General features: G+C 38.7%; 1 protein-coding gene across 14 annotated transcripts in view; it reads left to right on the top strand.

The window, feature by feature from the left end:
* Window positions 1–24100, top strand: part of L3MBTL4 (L3MBTL histone methyl-lysine binding protein 4) — a 555652-nt gene that overhangs the window by 116962 nt on the left and 414590 nt on the right. For 13 of the 14 annotated variants that reach the window (XR_007921517.2, XM_051851406.2, XM_051851407.2 and 10 more), the window contains one exon: window positions 15297–15348. Coding sequence is in view for 12 of the 14 variants with exons in the window: in XM_051851406.2 (XP_051707366.2) it covers window positions 15297–15348 (52 nt within the window). In the remaining 2 variants the exon portion in view is untranslated. Of the gene's footprint in view, window positions 1–15296; window positions 15349–18121; window positions 18213–24100 lie in introns of those variants that run through there. The other variant, XM_051851425.2, reaches the window with a different exon arrangement.

The raw sequence follows: 24100 nt of genomic DNA, 5'->3' as shown, positions 1-24100 counted from the left end.
GGACTGGCTTATTTTAATGAGCATAATGGTTTCTGGTTGCATCCATTGTATTGTGAAAATAGGATTTCATTTTTTTTAACAGCTGATTTTGTAGTGTATACATACATTTTATTTATCCAGTCATTGGTTGATGAACATCTGGCTTCTATATCTTAGCTATTGTGAATTGAGCTGCAGTAAACATGGAGGATAGAGATAACTCTTCCATATGCTGATTTCATTTCCTTTGGATAAATTCTCAGGAAGTATTTTCAGAAATCTGAGTAATCTTTTTACTGTCTTCCACTGTACTAGTACAACTGAAGTACTGCTTTACTTTCCTACCAGTGGTGGAGTAGAGTACCTTTTCCCCTAAATTCTCATCAATATTTATTGTTTATTGATTTCTCTATGACAGCCATTTTAACTGGGGTGAGGGGAAACCTCATTATGGTTTTGATTTGTGTTTCTCTGATGGCTAGTGATCCTGAGCATTTTTTCGTGTATCTGTTGGCCATTTGAGTTTCCTCTTTTGAAAAATGTCATTTCAAGTCCTTTGCCTATTTCTTAACTGGATTATTTGTTTTGTTGTTGTTGTTGAGTTTCTTGAGCTCTTTATAGATTCTGGATATTAATTGTTTATCAGTTGCATAGTTTGAAAATATTTTCTCCCATTCTGTTGCTTGCTTCTTTGTTGAGAATTTCTTTTGCAGTACAGAAGCTTCTTAGCTTGATGTAATCCCATTTATCTATTTTTGCTTTGATTGCCTGTGCTTCTGGATTCTTTTCCAAGAAGAATTTGCTTATCCCAGTATCTTGTAGAATTTCCTCAGTCTTCTCCTCTAGCAGTTTTATGGGATCAGATCATAGATTTAGATGCTTGATCCATTGTGAGTTGATTTTTGTATAAGATGTAAGTTAGGGATTTTGTTTCATACTTGTATGTGGATATCCAATTTTCCTACGACCATTTGTTGAAGTGACAGTCCTTTCTTAGAATTTGATTATAGCTCATTGGTCAAAGTTAATTGGTTGTAGATGCAAGGATTGATTTCTGTGGAATTTCTATTCTGTTCCATTGGTCTACATGTCTATTTTTGTGTCACCACCAGGCTGCTTTGATTATAACTTTCCTGTGTAGTATGTCTTGAAATCTGATATTGTGATGCCTCTGGCTTTTTTTTTTTTTTTTAAGGGAAAGGGTTTACTGGGAGAAACCCGACAGGCCAGAGGGAAGGGGCGAAGAGGGATAAAGAGGGAAGAGAGTGTAAGAGAGAGATCAAGAGAAAGATTGAGAGAGAAAGAGCAAGAGACAGAGAGGGAGACAGAGAGAGATAGAGAGGGAGAGAGATCAGGAGACAGAGAGAGAGAGCCACATGTTCAGGAACAGAGTCTCTTAAAACTTTGCTGGGGGGCGGGCAGGGAAGTAGGAGCAGCAAATCCCGTTAGGAGGGGGGTAGGGCTGACACCAGTGGTTGGACCATGTGGTGACCTGGCTTCCAGCCATGATAGTGGTGGGGGCTAGGGCCTAGGATGGTGTCCAGGGTGTAGATCGCACCGTAGATAAGACTGCGCCATTTTACTAACATTCCCCCCTTTTGTTTTTTATAAAGCAAGAGTTGTATGGCCCCAAAGTCCAGGAAGGGTAGAGGGATGATGATCTGTCTTTGGAGCTACTTCCTGATGACATGGGGTGATGAGGTACTCTCTGCTGGCATGTGGGGATGTCTCAAGCTGCTGTCTTTTGGATGGGGAGCCGAGTACATCCCTGTAGCAGCATTTATTTGACCACATGATTGGTGAAGGCCTTAGTTTGTTCCATTATCAACTCCTGTAAACACTTAAACAGACATGGTAGTATAAAAGACAGCATGAGAATAGCAACCAATGATTCTAAGAATGGCATTAACCAAGTAATGAGAAGATCTCATAGAGGAGAGGAAATGAGGGGGCTCTCTGGACCCTTGTGAAGACTGTTTGATAGATGTGGTTTAAAGCTGATCTCAACCAAGACTGGGAGAAAGGCCACTCATCTTTTGTGGGTAGAAGGGTTTGTCTGTAGAGAAATTCTAAACAATCATACAACATTAAGTGGGAGAGATGACCATCAATACACAGGTCGTCAGTAGAGCCATTGATGTTAGAGTAGAGGCTATTATTACAGAGGAATGAGGCCCCAAGTGGGCTAGACAGGGTCTAGAACAAAGGACAGAGTCATTATTAGAGGACCTAAGAAAGGTGCTGTCTAAACCACAAATAAGTTCTCCAATTGAGAGGCAAATAGAAGCTGACAGAAGTAGCTTGATAATAATCTGGTGGGCTTTAAGGCCTTGTCAGTTATGAGGTTCAGACCTATGTATCTCTTCACATGGGATACATCCTAAGGGAGGTGTGAACCTCCTTGGGGAAGCACCCTGTCGACTTCCATTACCTAGCTGACCTGGGTGGAGAGCTAGCCAGGTAAAGGCAGGTGGCATCTCTGAGAGGAAATTTACAGTTCTGCCTGTAATGTTACTGATCATACTTGACCATCCTCTCAGCAGTGGTGGTTACTTTGGAAGCTGGGCTGAGTGAAGGGCTTTTCAACTTTTAGCCAGCAAGGTCTGTGGCTCTGATTGTTTAAGACTGCTTTAGCCATTCTGGGTCTCTCGTGTTTCCATATGAATTTTACCATCATTTTTTCTAGTTTTGAGAAGAATGTCATTGATATGTTGATTGGGATCATATTGAAGCTGTACACTGCTTTTGATAGTATTGCACTTCTGATTCAGGTTCCTGCTAATGTACCTCGGAAGGCAGAGGAAGATGGTCCAGGTGCTTGGGACCCTGCCAATTGTGAGGGATATGTAGATGGAGTTTCTGGTTCCTGATTTTGGCCTCTTGGGCAGGGGTAATGAATCAGCAGCTAGAAGATCTCTGTCTCTGTCCCCAACTCTGCTTAGCTGCCTTTCAAATAAATAAATTTATCTTTTCTTTTCTTTTTTTTTTTTTTTTGAAAAAAGAAGAACCACAGAAACGTGATATTTATGAGACTACTTTAATTTTTCCATTTTTTTATATGTCTTAGCAAATGCTGTAGGGAGATTTCATTTGATGTCTGTAACTCTTGTATCATTTAGTATTTGAACAAAATGGAGGTTTTCCTTGTCTCGGATTGCAACTGAATTCCAGGAGAGCTACGGGAAAAATGTCCTACAATATTCAGTATTTGCTTATCTGAAAGATTGAATTAATTTCTTGTCACTTCATCTTTCACCTTGGATTATAGCAACAGAGAATTTGAAAAAGTAGACCTAAAACAGCAACGTCCCGTCCCGCGGGACAGCAGCTGGGGCCGAGCACCTACAAGGAGAAATGAAAGGGACAGGAGACACAAAGATGGCAGCAAGACAAGTCCTGATCAAGCTGCGACTTTATTTTTCAACCACACACTTATATATCATAGAGGCAGGGTGTCGGGCGGGGGAAGGAGGGGGAGCTTATCTTGTAGCTGCAATGCTTGTGCAAGTAGGGGAAAGGTTACAAGGTCTTAAGGCACAAGGTTGCATTATCAGTACTGTCCGGCCTGGGCTGTCTAGTCCTGCCTCACTAGTTTTCCACTAAGAGGCCACATGCTGCGTGGTCTCCAACACAGCAAGTAAAATTCAAACAGCAGTTTGTTCCTGGAGTTATTACATAGGATACCAGGATTATCTGCAGTTGATGAAATCAATCTGTATCCCCCTGGAGGCACAGGTGTCAGATTCTTATGGAACAGGAATAGCAAGATACTCAGAAATTCCTGGTGTTCAAGAGACTGACAGTGAAAGTACAAGAATGGCCCTTATGTGAGAATTCCAGGGGTACGATTTAAAACCATGAAACACAGAACAGTGGTTGACAATCCCGTTCTGTCCGCTTGGTTAGAATTCATAAACAGAATAATGTAGGCAATGGCTGGTCTACTGTGATCTGCACTGATATGGGTTTACCATGTGTCCAGTACCATCAGGAGTAACAGGGCATCAACCCTTCTGGTTCTTTTTCTACCTCATAATCCGTACCCAAATGATGGACTTTAATTGGCAAATGGAAATGTACCATAGCAGGGTTATTTTATGATCCTAAACCATTGTCTCCTGTTCTTCAGAATGTGTTTTCTGTAAAGCTTTATTTTTGGTTTTCAGATCTGAGATTTGAAACATGAGAAAGCATAATAATGTTCCTATTTTTCTCAACTCATATTGATTTCCTAAAGTGTTCTGTCTGGGAAGATAAGGTAAAGTGTTCATTTTTCTTTCTTTAGAATTCATTTCCATTGTTTGATAGCAGTATATCTTTATTACCTTAATGGTATAATTAATTAGCCCAGACAGAAGCAAACGATGTTAAAGCTTCAGAGGAACTTTAGAGAACATTTTGGCTAGTCCTTTTATTTTAGCAATCAAGATAATCAGGTCAGAGAATATAAATCAGTTCTTGAAAGTAAATAGCTATGCATGGGTAGGATTGAGATTTAACCAAAGACCACTTAGCCCCAAACTCAGAACTCACAATAACTGACATATGGAATCAACGCAGATGTCCATAATCCGAAGACTGAATAAAGAAAATGTGGTATATAAATATGATGAAATACTATTCAGCCGTAAAAAAGAATGAAATCCTGCTTTTTTTTTTTTTTTTTTTGCCACAAAATGGATGCAATTGGAGACCATTATGCTTGGTGAAATAAGTCAGTCCCAAAAAACAAATATAATATGCTTTTCCTGATTTTTGGTGACTAAAATACAGAGTACAAAAAAAGTAAAGTATTTGAATGAAGCTGACATTTTAAGATTTGATTATTGTTGATAGCTCTTGTCTACATTCTTGAGAAACAGTGGTTTTTCTACTTACTACTTGTTGAATTTTTTATTTAGTGGAGGGTTAAGCTTATGATTATAAACTAAATTGAAAGTATGTCATTGTAAAATTTTTTTAAAAGTAAGAAACAAAAGAGGAGGGAAGGTGGTAGGGAGGGAGTATAAGGTGGAAAGTATAATTTTGCTCTGAAAACTATATATATGAGGTACATACATGAAATTTGTTCCCTTTATGTAAAAAAATTAAAAATTAAAAAAAAACAAGCTAGCATAAAAAGGAACTTTTCCTGCTCTGTCATATATTACATATTTTGTTATTGGCAAAATTGTTAAAACCTGAGGTCAGTATATAAATATATATAAATATATAAATGTAGGCATAGTCTGAAATACAAAATTGTGACCAATTGTGTATGTATGTGCCTGTCTTCATGTCTGTGACCTTGGTGCATTTGAAGAATATAGGGATTTGTATAATTTAAATCTGAAGTGAGAGGTAGTGTTACTTTTGTGGGGAATACTGAATTTTTTTGGTAGACAAAATTTCAGTAACAAATTAGGAAGTGTAAGGCAAACATACTAACCCAGTGAGTGAGACATATCATATGATATATTTCTTTTTATTTTTGAATGATTCAGTGGTTATAAAAAGGCTTCCGAAGCTGTCCTGTGAGCATAACCGACTCTTTATTGCTATTTCTTGTTCTGTGTCAGGTTTTGCAATAGAAGACAGCCCTGCTGTTTTGAATTATGTAAATTCCCTGTGTATTGAATAAATAAAGAGAGATAAAATTGGGGAACAAGCTATCATAGACCATTAGACCCAATTCGGGAGTTCATCATCTCACATGCAGCAGAATAGTGTATAAACTATTGTATTTGATCACCATGTTTACACTCCCAAACACTGCCCTGGTGATAGGCAGTAGCTTTGCTACTCACAGTTCATAAACTGATGGCAGTGGCATCTGCTGTGGCACCTTGGAGACCCATAATCTCAGGCCCAACTCCACACCTGCTGAGTCAAGATCTGAATGTCATCCAGATCTTTGAGGTGATTCATATGCATGTGAAAGTGTGAGAGAGGCCCTAGGTTTTGGTACATGTTATCAGGAGGATGCTTCATTAACTGCACAGAGATATCCATGATAGCTTTGGATATGAAATCTGCCAGCCAAAATGGTAATGTTCTTTTTAAAAATTTTTTAAAGATTTATTTATTTACTGGAAAGTCAGAGTTACACACACACACACACACAGAGAGAGAGAGAGAGAGAGAGAGAGAGAGAGAGAGAGTCTTCCATCCACTGCTTCACTTCCCAATTGGCCACAATGGCTAGAGCTGCGCTGATCCAAAGACAGGAGCCAGGAGCCTCTTCCAGGTCTGCCATGTGGGTGCAGGGGCCCAAGAAGTTGGGCCGTCCTCCACTGCTTTCCCTGGACACAGCAGAGAGCTGGATTGGAAGTAGAGCAGCCGGGACTTGAACTGGTGCCCAAATGGGATGCTGGCATTGCAGTTGGCTGCTTTACCCGCTATGCCACAGTGCTGGCCCCGTTGGTAATGTTCTTGAACCTTGCCTCCATGCTTCTGTTCAGCAGATACTTGTTGAACTAGATCAGGTGCTAGGCTATGATTTAGGAATGAAGAATTGTTAATATGCTATCTGCTATCTGTTAATATGCTATCAGCTCACCAAAACAGGAGAGACCAACAAAACAGATGGCTGCAGTGCTACGTGATTGGCCCAGTAGCAGAGATTTGTGTAGGGTACTCCTGGCTTAGCATGGGTGGAAGGGGAGGACGGAGAATCACAAAGAGCTTCCTGAACTGACTCCCAAAGGATAAGTAGATATTTTCTGTAGTGTAACAAATCGCCACCAACTTAAAAGCTTAAAACATCCATTTACTGTTTTTTTTTAAATTTTTTAGAACTTTTTTTTTCACTTTTATTTAATGAATATAAATTTCCAAAGTACAGCTTATGGATTACAATGGCTTCCCCCCCATAACGTCCCTCCCACCCGCAACCCTCCCCTTTCCCACTCCCTCTCCCCTTCCATTCACATGAGGATTCATTTTCGATTCTCTTTATATACAGATCAGTTTAGCATACATTAAGTAAAGATTTCAACAGTTTGCTCCCACACAGAAACATAAAGTGAAAAATACTGTTTGAGTACTAGTTATAGCATTAAATCTCAATGTACAGCACACTAAGGACAAAGATCCAACATGAGGAGTAAGTGCACAGTGACTCCTGTTGTTGACTTAACAAATTGACACTCTTGTTTATGGCCTCAGTAATCACCCTAGGCTCTTGTCATGAGCTGCCAAGGCTATGGAAGCCCCCTGAGTTCACTGACTCTGATCATATTTAGACAAGGCCATGGTCAAAGTGGAAGTTCTTTCCTCCTTTCAGAGAAAGGTACCTCCTTCTTTGAAGACCCATTCTTTCCACTGGGATCTCACTCGCGGAGATCTTTGATTTAGGGTGGTTTTTTTTTTTTTTTTTTTTTTTTTTGCCAGAGTGTCTTGGCTTTCCATGCCTGAAATACTCTCATGGGCTTTTCAACCGGATCCGCATGCCTTAAGGGCTGATTCTGAGGCCAGATTGCTGTTTAGGACATCTGCCATTCTATGGGTCTGCTGTGTATCTCACTTCCCATGTTTAAAACATCCATTTACTGTTAAATGCACAGTTTCTGAGAAGTCCAGGCATATCTTTTTTTTAAGATTTATTTATTTATTTGAAAGACAGAGTTATACAGATAGGAGAGGAAGAGAGAAAGAGAGAGAGAGAGAGAGAGAGAGAGGTCTTCTATCCAATGGTTTACTCCCCAATTGCCTGCAACGGCCGGAACTGCGGTGATCCAAAGCCAGGAGCCAGGAGCTTCTTCTGGGTCTCCCATGTGGGTGCAGGGGCCCAAGGAATTGGCCCATCTTGTGCTGCTTTCTCAGGAATCCAGGCATATCTTAAGTGGGTTCTATGCTCAAAGTCTCAGGATGAAATCAAGGTATTGGCCTGGCTGAGCAGCTCTTCGGACTCAGCAGCCTCTTCCAAGCACTGTGGCTGTTGGCAGGTTCATTTCCTTGTGGCTATAGGACTGAGGGCCCTGCTCTCTCTCTTGCTCCCAAGCAGGAGTTGTAAGCTGCATTTCCCGGCCTCATGGTCCTATCATAGATCCTGCAGCAGTGTGGTGGCCCATGTCCTCAAGACCAGCAAGGAAATTCCTCACTGCCGTAAGGTGAGACAGTTCTATATTGTAAAGCAGTTGGGAATGACTGTCCTGTTTCCTTTGCCATAGGATCCAGATAAAATCACATTTTCTCCCCACTAGCGATGGAATTATATGCAGCATCTTAGAACTTTGCCTATCATAGAGAAGCAGTGGGCACCACATGACTGAAGTGTCAATGCAGGAAGCTGCAGTTTGGCTTCAAGTGACTTGGGAATTGGGAATAAGCACAGGTTTAGAGGAATAAATGGTGCACTCTTCCTTTGTAATGATTGAGCTGTAGGAGCTTGTAGGCCATTCAGATGAAGTGGGACTTTGTGTCTGTATGTTGGAACTTGATGGGAAGATTGTGTGTGGGTATGTGTGTGTATTCACTGGTGTTGTGTTTATAGGGTGGAATGATGGAGTCAGATGGACAATGTAGCCAAGCCAAGGAACCTTGGGGAGAGTAGCAGGGATGGCTGTGCATAGAGAGGCATAAACAGGGAATACAAAGGAGAGCCCAGGACTGTGGAGGGAGAACTGGGAGTACAGTGACTTCAAGGCTATTACAATGATGAGAGTCCAGCAAGTGACACATCCCTTCACTCTTTGTTGGCCCTTAACAGACACAGGGCTGTGAGTACTCAGACATTGGGCATTTTAGTTTATTTGTGCCCTTAAAACCCAATGCAGATCCTGGCACACTCAATAGATGTTTTCAGTTGGGTGCTTGGTTCAGTTGGGGTTTTAAGATTCTTCTTTTCTGTCCCTCAGAATTCTTTCTTGAGATTTTGTTTTAGATCTCCGTCTTAGTAGCTAAAACCAACAGGCGGGTTGACAATTTTTGTGAAATCCCTGGATACATTCTCAGCCATTTGAATCCTGGCCACACAGCTGGGCTAATGACCATTCATGGAGCATCTTCCATGTATCATGTGCTACAGTGAGAGTATTTCATCCTCCATATGATTCTGAAAAGAATTTTAAAATTATCTCCAAGTCACAGATTAGGAAACTGAGGCTCACAGAGGTTAAATCACTTGCCCAGTGTCTCACAACTAGTAAGAGATGGAGTTGCAATTTGAACATTCATCTGTCTGACTCTAAAACTTGTTCAGACACAAAACACTTTTATTCTGGGTAAAATACTGTGTAGCATAGGAAGCTTTTTAGAGCATAAGGCTGTAATAATTAAAATGATGCAGTACTGGCACATAAATAGACCCATAAAGAAAGAGAATAGAGTCAGAAAAAGGATCAACTGCATGTGGGCGTTTAGTATATACTGCACATGTCTTAGACTGATGGTGCTGGGGCAAATGACAGCCATCCAGGCAAGTGTGCTGTGTCTTTGCTTCATGCCATGTCCTGACATATGTTCCAGATTCATCAAAGATTTCCATGTGAGAAACGATTGATGCATGTAATGGTCACTGACAAAAGAGAAGGTGTTCATTATCTGAATAGTGGAAAAGACTTTTCTAGCCATTACTCAAATCTAGAAGCCGTGGAAAAAAAGGTTGATAATTTGATTTCTTGAAATAAACAACAATTCTCTGCATTAGAAATATCATAAACAAAGTAAATAGAGAAATGATGGACTGGAAAAATATTGTCTATCATAATGTAGACAAAGATTAATCTTCCTAGTTAATCAAATCAAAAAGGGATAATCATCCCCACAGGACATAAAGAGACACTTCACGAAAGAGGGAGTACCCCAGTGGGGCCAGTCTGAGAGGCCATCCTATAGATTCCCACATACATGTGCATTGTTTCATTGCAGCATTCTACAACTGATAAAAAATTAGAAATGACCTAAACATTCACAAGGAACTGACTAAATCATGACATATCAACATAATATGCAGCTGAACAGTGTAGCATGCACTCTAAACCTCATAGAGAAGGATCTTTGAGGTATTCTATTAAATAAAATGAGAGATGAAAAACAATATTAGTATTTCTGTGTGCAAAGACAAGAAAATTAGAATATGTATTTTGTTTATTTATATTTTTATAACAAAAACTTTAAAAGGATGTTTAGAAACTAATTCCAGTAATTGCTAGGTGAGAATATATGAACTTGTCAGAAAGGAGAGGACATCTGGGGAGATTTTTACTGTAGTTTCTCCCCCCCCCCCATTTGTTTTATTTATTTGAAAGAGTGACATAGGGGAGAGAAAGAGAAAGAGAATGGAGGAGAGAGAGAGATAGAGATCAATCTTCCATCTGCTCATTTGCTGGTTCACTCTCCAAATGCCCTCAAAGAGCTGGGACTGGGTCAGGCCAAAGCCAGGAACCACATGAGTGGGCAGGGAACCAAGTACTTGGACTACTGCTTGCTTCCTCTAAGGCACATTAGTAGGAAACTGGATCTAAAATGGAAAAATGAATCTTAGTGAAGAATGGGATGAGAGAGGGAGTAGGAGGTGGGATGGTTTGGGGGTGGGAGGGTGGGAATGGGGAGAAACTGCTATATTCCCAAAGTATACCTCTGGATTTTATATTTATTAAATAAAAACTTTCTGTAAAATAATAAAATAGAGGTAGGACGTGAGCCAACACTCTGATAATAGTATGTAAGAATTCCCAAGTGTCAGCTTAACCCACTGTGCCACACCTGCTTCTGTACTATATTTTCCCTCTCTATGTGTGTGCGTTATATTTGAGTATATCTTGAAACATAAGAACCCCAAAAAGTTAGTAAAATAACAAAATAACTTATATACATAGAAAGATATCAAGCTAAAATATGTCAAGGAATCCATCACATTGATTTGCACCTTGATGTAATTATCTTCAAACTCATTTGCCTATCCCATCAATAAACTTTAATCACATATCTGGATATATGTGAGTTATTTGTTTACTTGAAATGTTTATGGTTTACTACTGTGAAAATTGTATTTTGTACCCATTTTAGACCAGAAAATATGTTAAAAAACCACAATATAGGGCCGGCACCGTGGCTCACTTGGTTAATCCTCTGCCTGCGGTGCCGGCATCCCATATGGGCACTGGATACTAGTCCCAGTTGCTCCTCTTCCAGTCCAGCTCTCTGCTGTGGCCCAGGAGTGCAGTGGAGGATGGCCCAAGTGCTTGGGCCTTGCACCCGCATGGGAGACCAGGAGGAAGCACCTGACTCCTGGCTTCGGATCAGCGCAGTGCGGCTATTTGGGGGGTGAAGCAACAGAGGGAAGACCTTTCTCTCTGTCTCACTCACTGTCTAACTCTGCCTGTCAGATAAAAAAACCCACACAATATCAAAATGAAATTGATTCTACTAATAGTATGTAACAATTAAGAACTAATATGCACGGTTCTTTTGAAAGTAATTTAAAGCTTTGTGTTACATAACCTGCAGCCTGCTCTTTTGTCTTGGTTTTAATACTTGCCATTGATAGAGTGATCAACCATCCCTGCTTGCCTAGGACTCCTTGATAGGTTTCCCTGGATGTGAAACTTGTTAGTGTTGTCAATCCTGGGAAAATTGGGATTCTCATCATATTTTAAAAGCATATATTCCATAACTATATAGGAGGATTTCATAAAGTTGGAAAATGGAATTAAAAGACAAATGTAAAAAATATAAGCATTATTTCTCAACTTAAATCCTAACAAGTTCCAGACTTGATAAGTATAGAAGCCACTTTGTCCAATCCTAAAGAGCTAAGGGTCCTGGGAATCTAACCATGTCAATGAATCCTTAATTAGATTGTTACCTGGAGAAAAATGGATGCCCTGAGAGATTTTTTTAAACTAGGAAACAGAATTGAATCAGAAGGAATCAAATCAGGACTGTAAGGTGGATGCCTAAATATTCCGCAAGGAGTACTCACAAAACTGCCCTCATTTGATCAGAATACTGAGTGGTGGCATTGCTGTAGTGGAGAAGGACCCCAGTGAAGATTTCTTAGGTGTTTTTCTGCTAAAGTTTTGGGTAACTTTCTTGAAACACTCTTCTAATAAGCAGATGTTACCGTTCTTTGGCCTTCCAGAAAGTCAACAAGCAGAATACCTTGAGCATCCAAAAAAACCTTATGCCAAGACCTTTGTTCTTGTTCAGTACACTTTTGCTTTATTTTTAATGTGTTTTTGAAAGGCACAGCAACACACAGAGGAGATACACACACACACAAAAATACACATATACACAAAGAGAGAAAGACATCTTCCATCTGCTGATTCACTCACGAAATGCTTGAAGCAGACAGATCTGGGCAGGAACGCAGGTGCCAGCAACATAATCCTGCTATTCCACATGGGTTACAGGGGCCCAAGTACTTGCATTTTCTTCTGCCAGCTTCCCAGGCATACTAGCAGGAAGCTGGAGCAGAAGCAGGGTAGCCAGGACTTGAACTGGTACTCATATATGGCATGCCAGCATCTCAAGTGTGGCTTAACCCACTGTGCCACAGTCTTGTCCCTGCTTTGGCTTTGATTGGATCACTTCCACCTCTGGGAAGCCAATGCTTTGGCTTTGCTTTGACTTTAGAATCACACTGGTAAAACCATGTTCCATCTCTCATTTCAGTTCTCCCACAAAATGCTTTGGAATCTTAAACCCATTTGTTTAAAATTTCCTTTTTTTTAAGTAGGAATACTACCATAAATAGTTTTTTTTTAAACTTTTATTTAATGAATATAAATTTCCAAAGTACGGCCTATGGATTACAATGGCTTCCCCCCCCCACAACATCCCTCCCACCCGCAACCCTCCCCTTTCCCATTCCCTCTCCCCTTCCATTCACATGAGGATTCATTTTCAATTCTCTTTATATACAGAAGATCAGTTTAGCATACATTAAGTAACGATTTCAACAGTTTGCTGCCACACAGAAACATAAAGTGAAAAATAATAGATGATTTTATAAATGATGATGAAATCAGATCAGACCTATTGTCATGTTTAATCCCAGTGAGAGTCAAGTTGGGAATTGCTAATTTCTTCTTTTTTTTTTTTTTAACAGAAGATCAGTTTAGTATACATTAAGTAAAGATTTCAACAGTTTGCACCCCCATAGAAACACAAAGCGAAATATACTGTTTGAGTACTCGTTATAGCATTAAGCCTCAATGTACATACAGCACATTAAGGACAGAGATCCTACATGAGGAGTAAGTGCACAGTGACTCCTGTTGTTGACTTTACAAATTGACACTCCTGTTCATGGCATCAGCAATCTCCCCATGCACCAGTCATGAGTTTCCAAGGCCATGGAAGCCCCCTGAGTTCTCGACTCTTATCTTGTTTAGACAAGGTCATATTCAAAGTGGAGGTTCTCTCCTCCCTTCAGAGAAAGGTACCTCCTTCTTTGAAGACCTGTTCTTTCCACTGGAATCTCACTCACAGAGATCTTTCATTTAGGTTTTTTGTTTTTTTTTTTGTTTTTTTTTTTTTTGCCAGAGTGTCTTGGCTTTCCATGCCTGAAATACTCTCATGGGCTTTTCAGCCAGATTTCCATTGGAAGCTCTGTCTGTAGCTCTGTCTGAGTGCAACAGTTTTGGCACCCACCAAGAAGAAACTTGCTCCAATTTAATTTTTTAGTGAGGATTCTCTAGGCTGAGCCAGTTTAGATGTCTCTGGTGTTGGCTATTTTTTCTGCTGTTGGCTATGAGTCCTCTTCATTGCGGGCACAACAAGATTAATATTTCATCCAATTTGTTGTGGATGGTTTGCTGTTTTATCTTCAGCAGCATCTCAACCCTTCTTTAAAATGAGCTCTCCATTCTAAACTGCTGGTTTCTTTGGGGGCATTTTCCCCATTAGTTTTTCATTTGGCATCCATGATTCCCACCCAAGTTTCACTATCAGTTGGAAGATTGCTTTTGCATCAATTTGAGCAGAATTCACATTGCTTTTTTCAAAGTGATATTTTATCCTTTTTCGTGCCTCAGACTAGATCCTAGCTAGACACATTATAACAAGTTGGTATGAATATATTGTGGCCCATGCATAATTTTTTGAGGCCCATGCATAATTTTTTTCATGTACATTTTGAATCCTTCTCACATGGGAATAAATTGAAGAAATGTTTGTTGACTGAGCTTGCTAAATCTTGATACTCAGTTTTTAGCATCAGCCATCAAGTATGGAAGGGTTTTAGTAATTCAGCTGTAGAATTTTCATTTTCTCTTAAGATAATTAGTTGTTCTTGGAAATGAACAAATGAGTAAAACCACTACCTGTGAGCTGGCATCTCATTTGGATACCAGTTCACGTTCCAGCTGCTCCACTTCTGATCCAGCTCCCTGCTGATGTGTCTGAGAAAGCAGCAGAGGATGGCCAAGTGCTTGGGCCTCTGCACACATGTGGGAGACCTGGAAGAAGCTCCTGACTCCTGGCTTTGTTCTGGCCTAGCCCTGGCAGTTACAGCCATTTGGGGAGTGAACCAGCAGATAGAAGATTCTCTCTCTCTCTCTCTTTCTCTTTCTCGCAAATCAATAAAAATAAATCTTTAAGCAAAGTATTGCATATTTGTGTTTTCAAAAATGAGTTCAAAGTTGAAAGAAACCGTTCTTTTGGAAACATTTCAAATTGGGAAATTTTGTTTTGTATTTTTCACAAGTTTTTATTAGTTGTCATGCATTATTTGTGGCCATAAAATTTTGCAAATGATGTACATATCTGCATATCTGTTTTCTCAGTCTTTGTTAGGTGATGTGTGCTTTACTTCAGGCTTTGCACTGAGTGTGCCTGATGAATCTCTTGGTTCGTGGAGAGAGGTTCTACTGCCTTTTCTGTGCTTGTACCTGTTTTTTTCAGTCTGTGGTTTCTTTGCAGGAATTTTTGAAGTGGTTTATCCATTCTAGGATGAAGAGTTTGGGTAAAATTAATGCTATCATAAGTGAGCACTTTAGGTTGTAGTAGAAGCTGATAAAGCAAAAGTAGGTCGGCATCTTGATTTTGGTGTGGAGCAAGCCTCTTCCTGTCAGCCAGCTCCCATGTGACTGTCAGACTTGGGAACCAGTTAGGCAGAGCATTGTGTCCACTGTAATATTAATGAAGTGTGATTAAAGCTTGTTTTGTCTTATGCTGTAGCCCACAAATGGTTAAGACGGTAATAAAAGATTCCTCCTACATCTGAATGCATTGTGGTGAGCCCCTCTGGCACCCACTGGAAGGTGCTGGCTGCTGTGTGTTGTACAGGGATGGTCATGGCTTTTCTTCCTGTAAACAGAAACATTAATTTTCAGTGTTTCAAACAAGTACCCAGAAATATGGCTTAAATTACTTTTTCTGTATTCCAGGAGCAAGCTGAAGAAGAGAAGCCTGTGGCTGGCGCGCCCTCTTTGAGTCATGGTAATCATCACCATCTGTTAGTTTTAGTTCTCAGTGAATATCTTTAAAGTGAGAGATTTACTAGATTGTGTTGATTGTTTGGGGTTTAATTTAAATATATGATAATACTACCTATAATTCATAGTGTTTTATGTACTCTTCTCTAGACCTTAGCAGAATTATATAAGGGTTTCAAATATGAGGAGTCTTCAAAAAGTTAATGGAAAATATGTATTATGAAAAAAACTGCATGGATTTCAAGTTTCTTTGCACCAAAATAAACTTCTAATATCATTTTTGTTAACTTTTTTAAGTCTCCACCTGTCTATATCAAGAAAAAATATGACACTGTTAGTTCATTTATTTCCCTTTTTAAAAAAAGCTTTCAGGAAAACAACTTCTGATTTATAAATTCTCTGTGAGCAAGAAAGCAAGATATGCTACTTGGTTCATTTATAATTCTTTGCTTAAGCTTTTCCCAGATTAGTTTAATCTGATTGTATTCATACTTTCTGAGTAAAGCTCTTTGTCAGAAGAGATTGTACTTTTAATCTAGAATTCATATACCTCATTATGACTGTCAATACATCAATAAGTTTTAGATATCAGCCTTTTAGTATTCAGCTAATTCTCTGATGCCTTAACTTTAAATCAACAAATGCAGATGTTGTTTCCACATATTGTATGATTATTGCTATGTAAACCGATGACTGTTACTAATATCCCATGAAATGTGGTTGAAAATCCCACATATGTGCTATTCTTAATAAGGAAGCATGAAAATTGGTAATACTCCTCTAATAAACTTTTATAGTACTTTATTTATTAAGCTTTTTTATGCTTTTAAAAGTGGAACAACAAAAATTTTAAAAATTACAAGTTCTTAAGAATTGATATTTTTAAAGATCATTTTATGCTTTTTTAAACTTTTATTTAATAAACATAAATTTCCAAAGTACAGCTTATGGATTACAATGGCTTCCCCCTCTCCCATAACTTCCCTCCCACCCACAACCCTCCCATCTCCCGCTCCCTCTCCCATTCCATTCACAAGATTCATTTTCAATTATAAAGATCATTTTAGATTACCTCATTTTAGGACACAATCATAAAAATTTGTGATTCTCTGCCTTAATGATTTAAAAAATGAAAGTTTTTTCTTTTATAAGGAACACACTATATTCTGCTTTAAACTGCTAGTCTTCCCTTGCTGCCATCCCAAACTTGTCATATTCTTGCTGAAAAAGCAAAATCTAATGCTGCACTTTGATAATTGCATAACCTGATGTTCAGCTCCATTGAAAGATACTTCAGTTATGCAACCCTGGGATTTTAGACATAAATTTGGACTGTACCTGGCCTGAACAGCAGGGGTTTTTTAAATGATTTTTTTCTTCTCAGAGAGAGGTTGTGATTTATGATGCTATTTCTCCCCCCGCAGCTGTATTTGTACACTAATGCAAATTGTTTTAGGTTCTCTTATTCTGTGCTTGAAGCATTGACTCTAGGAAAAAAAGGAAAAAAGACTTAGATCAGCAATTTAAAATTGTTCAGTCATCCAAAGAAAGATTCCTTGCTAATTTAGTAGTTATGGCTTTGTAATAACCAGGTATATGTTTATCTCTTTTTAATAGACAGTAATCTTTGCTGTTGTTGTTCTTCGATTGCTGGAGTTTGTTTTTTATAGGGAATGGAATATTCTCAAAGGTATCACACAGGTTTTTTCTGCTGCAGATTTGAGGATGTTACTGTTTCTGTTTTTACCAGATATAGAGCATAACTAAAGGTTTAGAAAAAGGATGAGATAATGTAGTTTGTGTATATAGATGCTACCAATGTCTAGTTGTAGTGAAAATATTTGAGGGAATTTTGAAATAATTTACATGTTTACCATAATTCTCCAAGTTGCCTGTTGAATCGTTCCTATAGTTTGTGGAAATAGTTTAATTCTTCCTTTGGATTGCTTACGAAATAGAAGAGATGTAGTCACTTACCTTACCTACCATATGCCTCACAAGTAATAACAAAAGAAAAATGAAAATTGTGTGTGTTCACAAGTTTACTTATATGCGAACAGAAAATTATATTGAGAAACAATCATTAGTAGTAATTTTATAACAAGCATTGGACACCATCAAAAAATAATTTACTGAATGCTCAAACTGTGTCACTAACCCTGAGGCCTTTCTTACAGGTAATGAAACTTTGAGAGGCCATTTGAATTGTTTAGAGTAAACTCAACTAGTTAGTGGTGGAGCCAAGGTTTTAACCCATAACCAGCAAGTTCTAAAGCTTTTGGGATTTTTACATTCCTGGTCTTTTTTTCTTTGTAGCTATTGAGACAGAGGTAGAGAAAACTGGAATCTTCCTTAGAAATGGGATGGGAAAAAGTAATTGCTGTTAATTACAGTATTAATGGTGTGTAGTGCATCCAGCTCTCTGTGTTTCTGAGGTCTGGCTGAGCTAGATTTCCCCTGACATAGTCATGCCCTAAGATTAATTTTTGGGCTCTTTAGGAAACTCTGTGAGCCAAATTATTCCTAGTAATTCCCAAAATTTAACAGCTGTCTTAGATAACCTCTAAGACTGCACTGGTCTCAGCAAGTATTACTTGTCAATAATTGTCTGTGATTAAAGTTATAGAGATAGGAGGAAGACGGTTTGGAAGGTGGGTGGGAAGTCTCACTATGTTCCTAAATCTGTATATATAAAATACATGATACTTACATAACTTAAGTAAAATTTAAAAAATAAAGTTATAGAGACAATATTGCCGATCATTGTGTAATTTCAGACCATATGCCTTTACATTTGAAGACTTTAAAATGAAAACACTTGATTTCTTCGTTTGGCCAAGTGATCTTTCTTTCTCCCTTTTTAAATTTGTAAGTGCCCTTTTTAAAATAACACTCATATTTTGTAGTTTTGGTGTTGCAGCAGTGAGGATTTTGGAAACATAAAAGTAGTTTAGGAAATTGTAAAGGACAATGAGATGTATCCATGTTGAAATTAAACTGTATGTCAAAGAAAATCATAATAAACAAAATTAAAAGGGAAATAGAAATTAGAAAATATTCTTCACAATTCTGACTGACAAAAGGTCCATAATAGATAGAACAACTAGAAAAATAAGATTAAGATTTCAGTCCAAAAACAGAAGGCATAACATTGATTCATAGAAGAAAAAATAAAATAGCTAAAATAAATATATTTAAAATATTTGCAGAACAGAAGGAAAAGAAATACAAATTTAAAAGTAGTGATCATGTGTCTTTGTCTACCAAATTAACAATTAATAAAAAGTGTACCTACCTCTTGCTATAGGGTGGGAAGCCTGGCTTGGTAGACATTTTCAGTATTTGCTTCTCTCCTTTAGGATAGCATATTGGTAGTATTTACCAAAAGTGTTAGATAAATATTTCCTTCAATTCAGGAACTGCACTTTTTGAAATTTCTCCTGATGAAATGAGCATATGCATTTGATCTATGTACAGTGGTCATCATGACATCATTTGTAAGTGGTTGCTAAGTCAGAAATAATCTAGATGTCCAGCTGATTGGGAATAAATAAAAAATTGTGTTCGGGAAGTGAGGGAAGTGTGGTTGTCTGCTTGGAACTCTACCTGTGGAATGCATAAAATCTGTTCTTTTTATATTAGTAAAAAATTAAGAAACTAAACAAATTAATATGTGCAATTGTGTATAGACAATTATATAGTCAAATTCTTTTGAGGGAAGATGTTTGAATTTCATGAGAAGAAAAGCTTATGATAAGATATTAAGGAAGAAAAACTCTAGAAAATTAGTATAAATGGTGTCTTAAAAATCACAAATTTAAAGAGTAAAAGAAAAACATGTTAACATTATCTCTAAGTCATAAGATGAAAATATAGCTCTGTATTTTCCAAGTTTGTTTTGTAATGATAACATAATAATTTTATAATCAGACAAATATTAGTAAAAGTAAAGTCATTAACTCCTGATCACTTGATTTGTGGAGTAGAGGATGTTGTAGGGAAATCTATTCTTAGATTTTACTTTTTTTGGGGGGTAATTAAGTTTTTATTTGGGGTCATTTGAGATTTGCAGAAAAGCTACTAAGGTTATGCAGAGATAGTCCTATATACCCCTCCCCTAGTTCCTCCTGACATTTGCATCTTCTAAGACCATGGAAAGTTTGTCAGAACTATGAAATTAATATTGGTACATTACTATTCATTAAACTATGGACTTCATTCACCAGTTTTTGCAATAATATCCATTTTGTATTGCAAGATTCAATTCAGAATGTCACTATACATTTAGAATGGTATATACATTACTTTTACTGCATATTCTTATCTTGTTCTCTCATAGCCAAAAGTCTCCAGTAGCATCCAAGCTTCTGGAAAGCTGCAATATTTCCTCACCTGCCATCAGCTCATCATGTTGGTACCAACTGGCATCTACACTCATCTACCCACTGAAGCTGTTCTTGCTTAGCTCTTAGTCCCTCACCATAGTCATTAAAATAGGTTTGATTGAATGGAAACAGGGACCTCCTAACTCAATGCCATTTTCATGCTCATGTTTTTCTTCCTTTTGAAATTTCAGACGTTAAAACTGAACTCATCTTTGTTCTGCACTGTACTGTCTGCCTTGCCTGTAGTGCCTCACTTGAAGTGCTGTTCTCAACCCGTAGGCAAACTGGAATCCCAGAAATGGCATCCCTCTCTCATCTGCCCAACTCCACAGCACAGGGATCACCTTTTCTCAGCCTGTCCTTTATGATAGCTCTCAGATAATGTCTCCCCAGATGACAGAGTTCCTTATCACTTTTCATTTATCTTCAGTCTTTCCATACCCTCTCTTTCTCAACTGGAATGAATATGAAATTCTATTAGTAGAGTGTATCATGTACTTTTTCATATCCTGCATTTGCCTGGATCCTGCTACCAAGCCCCTCCCCACACCCCTAACTTGACTTAGAGTTATCCAGAGCACTCAGTTTAGAATGTGTGGTCAGAATAATCATTTTCTCTGCCTGGAGATTCTTTATTCTGGCTGGCTCCTTCAAAAATCATTGTCTTTTCTTTTTATTTTATTTTTTTCTCCCAATTCTGTTTATTTCTCATCACATTCTAGGAATCTGGTTTTAAAAATATTCAGTTATGAGAGGAGGCAAGATGGCGGAATAGGAAGGGAGCACACTGATAGTCCGGGGAGAGATAGTTTAATAAAAGTGGAGATACTGCAGGTTCAAGGAAGAGTAGGGGAAGAAACAGCAGAAGAAACTCTTCCGGAACGCGTGATTCACAGCGGACCTGCGTGGAGAGCGTGGGAGCCCACAGTTCGGGACACCAGCGGCAGACTCAACACACGAGCGCTGGAATGTGAGGTGAGCCGAACCTCAATAGCCCGAGATACCGGCAGGCAAGCGGAGAGAGGAGACTAGAGGGAACGACCCCCGGGGGGGAAAAGTTCACCAGGCTAACTGGAAGAGAGAGAGAGACAAAAAAAAAAAAGGTGACTGGTACGGACACGGGTTTCTCTCTCTCCGCTCACCTCTCAAGGGCGAGCAAGACAAAGAGCAGGCACCATCTTGGACATACGTCATAAGCAGAGCGACCTCAGGTCTGCACCGGCCCTGAGCCTAGCAGAAAAACCTGACTCTGGGCGGGGCGAATTAACAGGAGATTAGGAACTAGTAAATTTGTGGTGCTACTGAACTGAGACTGTGAAAAAAAGAGACGGTGGGGGAGAGAACTCACGGAATTCACGTGAGCACTCTCCAGAGACACTACAATTCCGTAACTTTGGCAACCCAGTGGGAGACTGAAGGAGAATTTGAGCCCACCCTGAGGGCAGAACAGATTCCCTGTGTGGTCCTTGGGAAAGAGCTTCCGATCTCTGGCTCCTGTGGGTATATCATTTGCCTGGTAACTACCTCCAACTTTGTTTAGCTGTGCAGAATTACTTCCCTTTTGAATCAAAAAAAGAAAGAGAGAGCGCGAGAGAGAGAGAGAGAGATTTACCATGCCTAACCTGGGAGTGTCACCTTTGGCACACCAAACAGAGCTCTCAGGCCACACCCATCTCAAGCCTCTAAGGCTCCATCAAAAACAGACAGTCCACTTAATCTAGAGTCATAGTATAACAAGAAAAAGCACCACAGTGAAGAAACCAAATATCTCCAATATGCCAAATAACAAACGAAAAAACCGTGGTAATAAAAACAAAGAAGTCACCATGATGCCCTCAAATGAAAAAGACACCCCAATTCAAGATTATGAAGATGATGAGATAGAAGAAATGCAAGAAGCAGATCTCAAAAAATTGATAAGAACATTAAGAAGTTCTCAAAAACAAATTCTTGAACTACAGAATTCCTTAATGGACAAGATAGAAAATCTCTCTCGTGAAAATGAAATATTAAGGAGGAATCAAAATGAAACAAAACAACTAGTACAACAGGAAACTGTGATAGTGACTGAAGTGAAGAATTCAATAGATCAAATGAAAAACACAATAGAGAGCCTTACAAACAGAATGGGTGAAGCAGAAGAGAGAATATCGGATTTAGAAGACAGAGAACAGGAAAGGATACAGTCAGACCAAAGAAAAGAAGAGGAAATTAGATATCTAAAACATATTGTCGGGAATCTTCAGGATACTATTAAAAAACTCAACATTCGGGTTCTAGGAGTTCCTGAAGGCATGGAGAGGGAGAAAGGATTAGAAGGCCTTTTTAGTGAGATATTAGCAGAAAATTTCCCAGGTTTGGAGAAGGACAGAGAAATCCTAGTACAGGAAGCTCACAGAACCCCTAATAAACACGACCAAAAGAGATCCTCACCACGACAAGTTGTAATTAAACTCTCCACAGTGAAACATAAAGAAAAGATCCTAAAATGTGCAAGAGAGAAACGTCAGATTACTCTCAGAGGATCTCCAATCAGACTCACAGCTGACTTCTCATCAGAAACTCTACAAGCTAGGAGGGAATGGCGAGATATAGCCCAGGTACTAAGAGAGAACAACTGCCAGCCCAGAATATTATATCCTGCAAAGCTATCATTTGTGAATGAAGGTGAAATAAAGACTTTTCATAGCAAACAGAAATTGAAAGAATTTGTTGCCACTCGTCCAGCCCTGTAACAGATGCTTAAAGATGTGTTACACACAGAAACACAGAAACACGGTCATCAATATGAAAGAAGATAAAGGAAGGAAACCTCACAGCAAAAGATCACAGGGAATTCAAAGCATATATTTGAACTTACCTTTGGCAAATGGCAGGGCAAAGTTACCACTTTTCATTACTCACATTGAACGTTAATGGCCTGAACTGTCCAGTTAAAAGACACTGATTGGCTGATTGGGTTAAGGAACAAAACCCATCTATTTGCTGCTTACAAGAAACACATCTTTCCAACAAACATCCATACAGACTGAAAGTGAAAGGCTGGAAAAAGATATACCATGTCAACAGAAATGAAAAAAGAGCGGGCGTAGCCATCTTAATATCGGACAACATAAACTTTACCACAAAAACTGTTAAGAGAGACAAAGAGGGGCACTATATAATGATTAAGGGATCAATACAACAAGAAGATATAACAATTATCAATGTATATGCACCTAACTACAGGGCACCAGTTTATCTAAAAGATTTGTTAACGGACTTAAAGGGAGACTTAGACCCCAATACAATAGTACTGGGGGACTTCAATACTCCACTCTCAGAAATAGACAGATCAATAGGACAGAAGATTAACAAGGATAGATTTAAACGACACTATAGCCCAAAGGGATCTAACAGATATATACAGAACTTTCAATCCTACAGCTAAAGATTTTACATTCTTCTCAGCAGTACATGGAACCTTCTGTAGGATTGACCACATACTAGGCCATAAAGCAAGTCTCAGCAAATTCAAAAGAATTAGAATCATACCATGCAGCTTCTCAGACCATAAAGGTATCAAGTTGGAAATTAGCAACTCAGGAATCCCTAGAGCATACGCAAACACATGGAGATTGAATAACATGCTCCTGAATGAACAATGGGTCATAGAAGAAATCAAAAGAGAAATCAAAAACTTTCTGGAAATAAATGAGGATAACAGCACACCATACCAAAACTTATGGGACGCAGCAAAAGCAGTGTTAAGAGGAAAGTTTATATCAATATGTGCCTACATCAAGAAATTGGAAAGGCACCAAATAGATGAGCTTTCAATTCACCTCAAGGATCTAGAAAACCTACAGCAAACCAGACCCAAATCTAGTAGGAGAAGAGAAATAATTAAAATCAGAGAAGAAATCAACAGGATTGAATCAAGAAAAACATTCCAAAAAATCAGCCAAACGAGGAGCTGGTTTTTTGAAAAAATAAACAAAATTGACACCCCATTGGCCCAACTAACTAAAAAAAGAAGAGAAAAGACCCAAATCAAAAAATCAGAGATGAAAAAGGAAACGTAACAACAGACACCACAGAAATAAAAAGAATCATCAGAAATTACTACAAGGACTTGTATGCCAGCAAACAGGGAAACCTATCAGAAATGGATAGATTCCTGGACACATGCAACCTACCTAAATTGAACCAGGAAGACATCGAAAACCTAAACAGACCCATAACTGAGACAGAAATTGAAACAGTAATAAAGGCCCTCCCAACAAAGAAAAGCCCAGGACCAGATGGATTCACTGCTGAATTCTACCAGACATTTAAAGAAGAACTGACTCCAATTCTTCTCAAACTATTCAGAACAATCGAAGAAGAGGG

Source organism: Oryctolagus cuniculus, chromosome 10 (assembly GCF_964237555.1).
Source record: "Oryctolagus cuniculus chromosome 10, mOryCun1.1, whole genome shotgun sequence".
Taxonomy (NCBI): domain Eukaryota; kingdom Metazoa; phylum Chordata; class Mammalia; order Lagomorpha; family Leporidae; genus Oryctolagus; species Oryctolagus cuniculus.
The sequence above is the reverse complement of the archived record's forward strand: the minus strand, read 5'-3'. Positions and strand labels throughout refer to the sequence as shown.